At 39.0% G+C, this 11,559-nt stretch overlaps 1 protein-coding gene across 1 annotated transcript; it reads left to right on the top strand.

Annotated features, from left to right (window-relative positions):
• The first annotated feature begins 3,128 nt into the window (after positions 1–3,128).
• oprk1 (opioid receptor, kappa 1) lies at positions 3,129–9,731 on the top strand. Its single transcript, XM_020591223.1, has 4 exons — positions 3,129–3,385; positions 3,475–3,752; positions 4,543–4,895; positions 6,615–9,731. The coding sequence occupies exons 1-4, from the start codon at positions 3,359–3,361 to the stop codon at positions 7,151–7,153; spliced, it is 1,197 nt and encodes a 398-aa protein (XP_020446879.1). The 5' UTR covers positions 3,129–3,358; the 3' UTR covers positions 7,154–9,731.
• Positions 9,732–11,559: the final 1,828 nt, after the last annotated feature.

The raw sequence follows: 11,559 nt of genomic DNA, 5'->3' as shown, positions 1-11,559 counted from the left end.
TATGATGCCAAAATAACAGAAATGTCAAAGATACACATGGAGAACAGGGTTTCCAGATGCAAGCTGATACCCTCTTCAGAATACTATAAATGTTCAAGCTATTTGTGTGTCCATGAATGTCCAAGTTATGGATTTTTAAAACACAATTCCTAATTCTTAGACCATTAAACCTTTTTAAAAAACACCAAAGAAGTCCTCACAAGTCCTTTGTCACAAACCTTCCTTAAAGCATGACTTTTTTCTTAGTCCATGAAATATTGATGTTTTGAAGAAACATGGTATTCAGTGCACAGTAATGAACAAAAGCAATTTCTCCTCTCTTATCTTCCATTTCCACCTTCTTCGAAAATTTCAAACAAAGCTCTGTGATTAATTCAAATGACACATTTTACAAGCGTTACTATGATTGCAAATGGACCTTGATGGAAGCAATCTGTATTTACAGAACTCAAGAAATTACCAGACATCTCCTCTGTAGGAATTGATTTCTAAACCCTAATGTCAATGTGAAGAACAGAAGGCAAAAGAATGGGCTGACATAATACTGCTTCAAAATGAATAAAAAAGTTTTAAAATACCAGATTAGGGTCCCAAGAATGGACAAATACATGAGGATAGGTAAAACACCCCAAAACATATCTTTAAAAAAGAGACAGATGAGTAGACATGAAGGGGTTGCTCATAATGACGATCCCAAAAGGATTTAACACATGAGAATTTTAATATTTATCGGCCCATAATTTTGGCTTTACAACCCACAACTTCACCGATAATAAAAGTTCTGATAGCCAAACATTTTATATAGCATTAGCATGACAGCCATATGGACGACAACTTCCTGTTTCATTCCTCATAGTGACCTCAAGCCATGTTTTCTTAATGTTCATTCTTTTCACCTGCTATGATTTCTAATACATACTGTAATATTAATATCTTCTGTTTAAGTGAGTTTCTTACACACTGTGATGACCAAGTTTTTTAAGTGCAAATTGTGAAGTCAATAAGCAGTAGTTCCCCCTTGTGTAACAGGCCTGACAGAGTGTGGGTGAGGAGCCAGACACTTTGAAGTTTAGTCAATAATACAGTAGGATCAAATGAGTATTGCACTGAGAATGGGGACGTGTCTGTGAGAACAACATTTCACAGCTTCTTTTAGCTCCACGAGTGGCTCTGAAATTGAGGTGGCTCTTTTCTTGTTGATGCAGTATGGCAATGAATGCTCAGTGGATTCCACAAGACACTAACAATGCATGTGGAGGACTGCGCTGTGGCAATTGTCAAATTGAGAAGGATCCATGAAACACATTAAAATGAGACAGTAACCCACTGGTGATTAGAATCATTTGGGAAAACGCCAACATTTTTCTTCAGAATATGAAATGTGCAAGCTCTAATATCTTAGTATTGAATACATGCCTTCATCATGAAACAATTAACTGAAGCTGAACAGACATTCAAAAGAAGTAAGTGCAAAAAGGAATTTATTCTGCGCCAACTTGTGGCTACATAATAAGCATTTCCTTTCCTTCTCTGGAACTCCATTAACACGACCTGATTCAAGTGCCAGGGGAAGAATAGCAGATTGTATCTGTGCAAACAGACCTTTGGCACTGTATCATTAGGATTAGAAAGGGTAAATACTGTAACTGTCTTTTCCTTCACCAGGGCTCTCATGGGAGGAGAGATGTGACTCACCCTTTAAAATGAGGCTTAGGCACAAGTTCAGCAAGGAAGATCTGTTCCCTCACATGTAGCTAATTTGCTCTGTTTCTCTCTGCTTCCACCAAATCTTCTTTGACCTGCAATCCTGGCATCTGACCAGTGATCTTTCTGTCTGCATCCCTCAGCCAATCAATCATTGGTTATCCATTTGTCTTTCAGACCTACTATTGCTCAGCCCACCTCCTCTCCTGGGACACTGTCCAAGATTTCCATCAGCTACCCGATGGCTCTACTCCACCAACCACCATCAGCGCCTAGACTGGAGTCTGACTGGGGTCTAATCACCACTGGGGTCTGTTCCTTAAGTCGATCAGTGCTGTTGCTCACTTCCATTTGATCTTTCCTTACTGAACTACTGCCAGCTCAAGGTTCATCAAGTTGCATCAAATATTTATACAGAGAAAGCACGGGCCATTTCACAAAGTCAAGGTTGCACAGTCCTTAACAATAGGAACCCACAAAAAGGCTTTGTCACTCAAGCAACACCTGACCATGATGGGTCTCTAAGCAACAAGTGTAAGTGCATGAAACAAGGAACACAGCACCCGCTTAATTACGTACTGGTGGGAATCTGTCTCCTATGTGCTGGAGGAGACTGGTTAGAGAGCAATAGCCTGTTATTTCTACCGACAGGGGTGTTTTCCTCATTTAGAGCCAGATTTTGGTTTTCATTTTCAGCCTTGAGTGCTGCTCCCTTTTGTGGGGATGATTATTATAGCCATGTTTTAAGGGAGCGGGGAAGTGAGTGAGTTGAAAAAAAAAATAGAAAATGCACATGAAAACCTAAGTAATGAAACCACAGAGCTAAATGGAAATAACAAAAAACACAACACAGCAAAACAAATTCTGACCAAAATGGAGTGAAAACATGCTGATGAACTAATGAGACTTCTATTTTTTTTTAAGCTTCACCATATGCCTCTCTTTAATACTGCTCATTTCTGCCCTGTTGTTTCCAGCATTGCTGTTGATGGAATCATCTCAAAGTGAATGTTAAGGTTGCCACTGAGTGTCCATCTTGCTTTGTCCCTCTTCAACATCTGATATACTGTGACAGGTTTGCTTTACAGTGGTAGTTCTGACAGGAGTTGCTAGGGAACATCTTCCAGCATTAAAGGAAATGTAACTGTTTTCAGACAGATGTGCACACATACATAGTTTTACCTTCCCTACAGGCAGCTTGTAAACTGATTAAAAGATATTTTTTTATGTATTTAAGGTTATTATGATTGAATGAACAAGCAGGTGTCAGAATGGTCACAGCATTCCTAATGTGGGGTATCATTTGAGCAGAAAAAAATGCAAAGAAACAACCAAATCCAAATAAAGCATTATACTGTATGTGTATGGTAAGAAGTCCGTGTTTTCAGCTGACGGTGATGGATGTGGCTAGAAGCTTTCTCCTGGCTGGATACTCTCATATCTGTTGGCTCTGCCTCTGATGTCATTGAGTGAGCAGTGCGGGCTTCCAGTGCGCACCTTCGGGGACGCAGCGGTGGAACAGGGAGTGAATTTTCCGCTCGTCCACACTACTACCCAGACACCTTGTATTTCTGTCATATTTACAGAATCCGGAGTTTAATCTGTAGCTGAGCGTCCTGTTAGACACTCCTCATCAGTCTTGTGTGTTATTTGAATGAACTTTTTGAAGGCAGAAAACCATGTAAGTTGGCGTTACTATTGCGTAATGACGAGCTGACGAACTAAATGTGTGTTAATATATACATTTGCTGCTCGTGTTGTTTTCTGTAGCTGTCACCAGAAAACCAGCTGTCTGTCAGCGCCATGGAGAGCAGCGTGGTACACATATACAAAGAGGACCGGTGTCCTTCTGACCAGCCGGAGCAGTGCATCCCAAACTTCACCTGGCAACCCGGCTTATCGGACGTCTTCAACTACACACCCAACGGCACCTGGGAAGCTGAACCGGAGCCCATGTCGCCCATCATCCCCATCATAGTCGCGGTGTACTCTGTGGTGTTTGTAGTGGGCTTGGTGGGAAATTGTTTGGTGATGTATGTCATCATCAGGTGAGTTTTCAGCTTTGACATGTTTCAAGCTTTTCATATTATCAAAAATAAGACTAAACACCTCGCTAAGGGTGAAAAGCGTGCGTGCCCGCATGTGCATGGCTCAAAACAAGAGGAGATCTAGTGCGTATTACATTTGGAACATTCATTAACAACACTGAAATTGCCAGTTAGTTTTTGTTCAATAGTTGTCACGTTAGAAACATCCAGGTCCCTGCAGGGTCACAAAGGGAAATTATCCGTGAATAAATAGAAAAGAAAAGCTTTACAAAGATGCAGTTACATTTGTTTACATGTATATTTATTGGATTGTCGTTGCTTATGGTGTGTCATGGTATTTACCCTGATGTGCAGTTGCTTAAAGGTGTGTTTTGTTATTTGCAAACTACACCCTGAGTTTTTTTTTTTCACCAGTGACAACAACTCTTCATTTTAAACGTTGTAGTGATTGTAATGATAACATTTCCTCTCAAAGCAATCTGTTCCATTTCATCTAAGGTTTTGCATCAAGTCTTGTAAAGGTCTTGTGGAATTTAAGAGTTTGGATATGAAATCAGCCTGGTTAGATTAGCCTATACTCTAAAGCCTTGAATTTGCCACGAGATGATGGAAGTGGGAAAAAAGAGGAGTGGTTTTCCTGCCAGTTGCCTTTGTTTTATTTGGCTGCTGAATTTAATCTGTTTATTCAGGAAATCAGCAGAGCACCCTGATAACTAATCCCTATTTGAAAATGTGATTTCATTAACAAACCCATTTAACCTCTTCAGGACTCCTTCTTCTCCCACTGCAGATACACCAAAATGAAAACAGCCACCAACATCTATATCTTTAACCTGGCTGTGGCTGATGCTCTGGTCACCACCACCATGCCTTTCCAGAGCACTGACTACCTGCTCAGCTCCTGGCCATTTGGTGAGGTGGCCTGTAAGGTTTTCATCTCCATTGATTACTACAACATGTTCACCAGCATCTTTACCTTGACCATGATGAGTGTGGACCGCTACGTGGCCGTGTGCCACCCTGTCAAGGCCCTGGATTTCCGCACGCCTGTCAAGGCCAAGATTATCAATGTGATCATCTGGGTGCTGTCGTCTGCTGCCGGAGTCCCTGCCATGATACTTGGCAGCACTCAGACCAATAACGGTACCCATACCTTACAAGCATACACACTGTTATGGACTGGTATGACTCCAGCTTTGATGTTAATTGTTTTTCTCATTTACCCCTAATTTATTTCTACCTTGGCTCTAGATAAAAAAAAAAAACCTTCTATCAGCCACTCAAAAACAAGTTCAAACTTTCCAACAGTTTGCCTGAAATTAATCAAAATTCATGAACAGGATGTTCTGTTGGTTTGATTACAGCCTACATTATGCAGCTACTTGACTAGATGAAGCTATGACTAGCATAATGGATCTTCCTTGAGTGAGAATAGATCTTGAATTTTTTCTTTCTTTCAGTTACAGTCAAATAAATTTTTCATGTTCACGATGAGCTTCTATTCATTACAACACAGTACACTTTACCCAGAGCTATTACGCTAGCTGATAAAACAGATTCTGGCCTTTACCTTTCTGTAGTGACAAACTTATTTCAACACAGTCTGATGTTAGGATTTTTAGCCATGCTAGTGGCTCTCTGAAGATCAATGTCCATTGAATGGTCCGTCACTTCAGACTGAAATATTCCAACAACCATTCAATAGAATGCAATGGCATTTATTACACATATTCATGGTTACCAGGTGATGAATCCTAGTGACTTTGATGAGCTCAGGGCCTCTTGTGAGTCACATTGAGGTTGGCTTTTTTTGTTTTTTAGTAAAATGTCTCTACTTGTTTGGTTGGCATAAACGTTTCATCGAGCGCCACCATCAGGTCAAAACTAAATTACATCCAACTCTTCAGTTCAGGCCAAATATGCAGAACTAATGACATTCAATTCCGTACTGGCTCTACTTTGTGTGTGTGTTCTTGTACTTCCTACATAGTGAGGACATTTTGGCCGGTCCTCACTTTCTGAAACACCTTGTTGAGGGTTAAGACTTGGTTTTAGGGTTCAGGTTAGAATTTGGTTTAGTTTAGGGTAAAGGTTTGGGTTAGTCCTGATGGTTAGAAGAAAAAGAAGCTTTATTTTATTGTCATTGTAACACTGTGACACTTACAACGAAATTTTGTTTGGAGCCGAGGGCCCCGGGCCACTGCATGCATACGCGCCGCCATCATGGGCAACTTGGGGGTCCAGTGTCTTCCCAAGGACACTTAGATGTGGACTGAACTGAGATGGGTGATGGTTCGGGTGAGGGGCTAGGGAATGCATTGTCTCAAAGAATGTCTTTACAAAGACATTCTTTCATTCAAAGCTGTTAGACATTCAAAGCTGTTAGACAACTGTGTGTGTGTGTGTGTGTGCTAATTAGCATATGTTAGTATGCTAACATGCCTAACCAAGATGGTGAATATGCAATAATAAACTGCACCACTATTAAATAAAAATCCAGAAAACAAAAGTGCATTGAATAAAAACAAGTCAGATACTCAAAAAGACAAGAAAATAAGACAAACAAACAAATAAATGCATGAAACATAACAGAACTAGAAAAATAAAGAAAAATTAAACTTTGGAATAACTTTAATATAAGGCCTTTTCACATATGTTGTTAGAAGCAATTTAAAGTCATGTTAAACATGGCAAAGATTAAAATTTTGGTTTAGATGTTAAGCACAGTGACACTGAGCTGTCAGCATGACTTTGAGACTTGTCCACTTGTTGTTTCTCCTGAAATAAATATGATTATGTCTCTGTTGTTGACTGGTCAAATATCTGCCCCTAACTTTTGTTTTGTTTTTCTATAAATAACAGGGACTACAGAGTGTGCCCTACAGTTCCCAGACCCCTACTCCTACTGGGACACTCTGATGAAGATCTGTGTCTTCATTTTTGCTTTTGTGTTACCCGTTATCATCATCACCGTCTGCTACACACTGATGGTCATGCGGCTGAAGAGTGTGCGTCTGCTATCGGGGTCACGTGAGAAGGACCGCAACCTCCGCCGGATCACGCGTCTGGTAATGGTGGTGGTTGCTGTCTTTGTGGTGTGCTGGACACCCATCCACATCTTCATCCTGGTCAAGGCCCTGTCGGCCAATGTGCCCGAAACTACTGCTGTCATGGCCGCCTACTTCTTCTGTGTGGCGTTGGGCTACACCAACAGCAGCCTCAACCCTATCCTCTATGCCTTCCTGGATGAGAACTTCAAGAGGTGCTTCAGGGACTTTTGCTGCCCAGGCATCAAAGGACATGGGGAATGCCAGGGGGTGAGTCGGGTAAGGAGCACACTGCGGGAGCACTCATGTCCCACAGAAGCCCGGGAAGATATGAGGCAGGCCAGGCCAGTATGACTAGCCATGGACATGTCCTCTGTGCCCTATCAAGACTGGGAGGACTCCAATGACATGGGCTTGACTCAGATCACTACTGCCATCTGACAGAGAGGGATAGTTCTATTTATTTATCTAGCAAGCTGATCAGATAATCCAAAAACAAGCTCACTTAAATGATGATCTTGTGTTATGTTACACTTTTTTATTGTCAACAAATCCCATGAAAAGATATTTTAACTCAGTCCTACTGTACATACAGTACATTCCAATTCCCTTGACTGCATCCACAGTTCCTTCACTTGTGTTTTTTCCTTGCTTCTTAGTTCCTTCCACCTAAGATTTGAGGAACAGTTGCATGGACAAAATGCGAGGAAAGAGGAATAATCATGTTTATTCAGACATGAGAATGGCATGGAGCCAATCGGATGTCACCCAGCTCATCCAGTGGGAGACTTGGCTCAATGTAAGCGCATGCTTTATGAGCCAAAAAAAATAAATAAATTGCGTAATTTCGATGGCTAGAATCTGAAAACATGAAAAAAATTTTCAGGTTTGTGCACCACTGAGTAACTTTCATAGGAATCGGTTGGCGCCGTCTTGCCATGCTGTATCCAGTTCTCAATTAATACATCCACAGTCCTCTCTGCTGTGCTGCTGCTCTAAATATTCACTACTAAAGCACCAAATATCAAAATGCCGCAGAAAATTGTCCAAAACAAATGTCAAATTTTCTCATGTTTGAGTTACATTTGTTTATAAACTACTACTAGAAAACTACCTGTCATTTTTTTGATCCGACCTGAGACCTGTTTGTAAAGATTTACATCTAGGCTAGGATCCAGTGTTGTTGGGAGTAAGAGAGTCAGAAGGTATTGGTTTAGGTCTTTACATGGGACTTGCTGACAGTAAGAAAGATACAGAATAACCCCAGTCTCACCCTTTAAATTGAAGTTTAGATTAAAAGGCTATGTGACAGTGGTGACTGTAGTTCATAAATGCCTCTCAGTTAGTTCCCAAATCACTGTACAGTATTTCATAATTTATGACAATCTCTTGTGAAGAAACTGAAACTTGATTTAAGATGAACTCAAAATATTCTCTTAATTCTTTTTCACATAGTTGATATCGACAATGAAAAGATTATGAATCGTGTCCAAACAAACCAAAAGTATTTATTTCTGTAGCTATATTTATGCTTTGTTTAACAGACCTGTAAATTCTCCTGTAGGCTTTCACATTAAAATGAATAATATACTGCAGTTCTCACATGTATAAAAAGATCAAATGATATTTTATACACAGAATGAACAGTAGTAGTTGACCCTTTATTATTTTGGGAACGGCAATGTTTTAAACTGACTGTGTTTTATGTGAATTATAATTGCATTGCTGTATTGTAAATTTGCTAAAAGCCTATATATATTTCAGTTCATTACAAAATTTAACCTCTCAGGAATCATTCTCTGTAATCACGATTCAAAAATTCAAGAAGGTATTTCCTCCTTGACAAGATGGCTGACTTTGAGGAGCATCCACCTTTCTTTAAAGCCAAACTTTGTGCTCTAGCAGATTGTTCCGTCTGACACTGCGCCACACATTTTCAGTTGTGATGCCGAGTTTTATGCCGAGATGTTGAATATTGTACATACTCTCATCAACCTGGCGTGTTCTCACCTTGTCTGGAATTACATGTGAAAACAGAGCAGAAGCCTCCTAGGCAATAGCCGACATGACAATAACACACTGTATTTACACACCAGGGCTTTCAGTGTTTAGTGCAATTTAATGTTTATACTCTGCTTAGCATCTCTTCAGCTTGTGAGTGTATCTTTGTGAAAATTTCTCTCAGCAAAATAAGACTGTAAAACATGTTCATTTAAATAGTAGTGCACAGGCTTTTCCTGACATCAGCTGCAATGATTCTTTCCTGTTAGACCTGAATGAAACAGTTCATTATAAAAGCTAACAGTCTGTAAATGTATAGAGATATGGAATGTTTAGATGGTAAAAAATAAATTTATTTGAATGCATATAGTTTTAACCACTATTTGTTGAGGTGTGTACTGCACCACCATTTTGTTTGATCTTGTATAAAAAGTAATTGATGTGGCTGATTTACTGTCTTGGTTTCCAGCCACTGGGTTAATTCAGTAAAATGAATTCTTAATTTAGACCTAACTGTTTGTTCTTTATTTGTCTAAATTTGATCATGATATAGTAGCTATAGCAAAAAATGTGTTTTTGTACCTTGTTTTGTGTGCCTTACATTATTTTTGCCCTCTAAACTCAGCTTGCTTTAAAAGGTCAGCACTTCCTTTTTTTCCTTAAGAATATGAAAGTATATCGTGGTAAAGGTTTACTAACTAAAGTTATTGTAGCATTTTATAGGAAAGATGAAGTCTTATAGAAGACATACCATTGTTACTGAATGTGTTTCCTAATTATTATTTTAATACTTATTCAATAAATAAGATTGCATTAGAATCTAATTGTATTCATAAACAAATGATCAGCCAAATCAATCCAGGTCTGAGCCTCATATGTGTATAATGTACTTCTGAATTGTAACACGTTGTATCTGTTGGATATTTTACTGTATTATTGCTGTTTTTAATGTTAAACATGCATCATACGTGTGAAACTAAGTCACATTAAAGCTGTAAAATGTCAGAGTGGTTGATTTAGAGGAAATATGAGATAGGAAGGGGTTCACTCCAGTCCTTATTGATATCAATGTGGTTTCAGTAAAAAAAAAAAAAGAATAGTATCAAGAATCAACTATGAGACTGCCGCCATCATTCTGTTTTTCAATGCTATAACTGTGCTATTCAACTTGTACGCTAAATGAATGTTTCCATGGTGAGCACACTGACTGAAAAGCAGAAGTCCACGGCTTGTTGTACTAATTGTGAGGCATTTTGTAATGGTGGCCTTGCAGAGGAATTTGCAGTGAATGTAAATTCAGCCCCCTCCACGAGGAGCTTAAAATTATGTTGCTGCTGCTGTACATTTTATTTATTTTTTAAATTTTATTTTATTAGATATTAAGCTACATGCAACTTCACAGCAAATGACTGGTCCAGATGGCACTGGCCCTCAATAATCCAGTTATTTCTGTAAGAGTGTCCTTTTCACTGCTGTGTCCTCTGATACACAGATGTAACACCTGCAGGGAGCATGAACCACAAAAGGCAGGGTACATTTTATCAAATAAAAATATGTGAAGAATCAAGTTGCTTAAAACAAATTTAATGCATATACAATACACAGAGCATATGAAATTTTAGTTTAGCATTAGCTCATGGCTCCTTGAAGTGAGTTAATACAACCCTGCTGACCCTTAAATGTTTTCTAACCTTAACCAGATTAAACCAAAACTCAACTTTTACAAAGGAAATAGCTGGCTGTTGTCAAAGGCTTGAGGAAGATGCAGAAGATTTACAGCAGATGACAGTCCTAATAGTACTCAGTGAAGTGGAATTCTCCCAGATTCAAGAGGCAAATTAAATCAAATTAAATCAATCTTTGTGCACTGATGAAGCTGTTAGTCATAATGACCAAAATTGCTGCACTTTTCTACTCACTGTCACTGGCTCTCATGGTGTGTATGTGTGTTAGCAAGCAATTACCTACACTACCTACATTGTAGCCAGGTTCTGTAATAGGTTCTTGTATAATAACGTTCTAATAGGTTTCATTGTTCAAAGGAAAACCTGTGACTCAACACTTCCTGCACAGAGTGTGTGTTACAATTAATGATGGGAAAATGGAATGTGAATATGCTATTAATATTGTGTGTATTATTGTTATTTGCTTTTAATTGGCTCCACTTTTTAATGAAGGGTTTATGAGTAGTAAAAATTGTGTTATTTTTGGTTAATAAAGTATTTTATAGTGCTTCAGAGATTTGTTGAATACTAATGACAACAAGATTAAATTTCCCAGCTTGTGTGTTGCCAGGTTTCTCACTTTCTAATAAGTCATGAAGTCTGCAGCTGTGAATGTTAATAAATGATTCATAAATTTGGTTTGGTCCAGATGCTCTGCAGACATTTCCCAGAAGGTATGTGGTCTAATGGGCCATTGGAGAAGTCTTCCTGATGAAGTAAAGTACTAAAACGACAAAGCAAATGCCACACTGGAGGAGAATAAACACCAGCCAGAGATTTCTCACAACCTGGCAACCCAAAAAGTCGGTCTTATAAATGATATATAACCTGGGTTGTAAACATGTTTTAAAAACGTCATATTTAATTCTGTTTTCAAGTGTAATCCCAGCCAACCCCCACAGATGTATTTCAATATAGTCACCATACTGAGGATGTGACCTCTGTGTCCTCAGTGGTGTTAATGGTTCTGCTCATAACTAATCTGTAATGCATTACTGGCTAATTAATTAACTCTTGATAAAGCCATTAGTTATA

This window comes from Monopterus albus, unplaced genomic scaffold (assembly GCF_001952655.1).
Source record: "Monopterus albus unplaced genomic scaffold, M_albus_1.0 scaffold14.1, whole genome shotgun sequence".
Classification (NCBI taxonomy): Eukaryota; Metazoa; Chordata; class Actinopteri; order Synbranchiformes; family Synbranchidae; genus Monopterus; species Monopterus albus.
The sequence above is the reverse complement of the archived record's forward strand: the minus strand, read 5'-3'. Positions and strand labels throughout refer to the sequence as shown.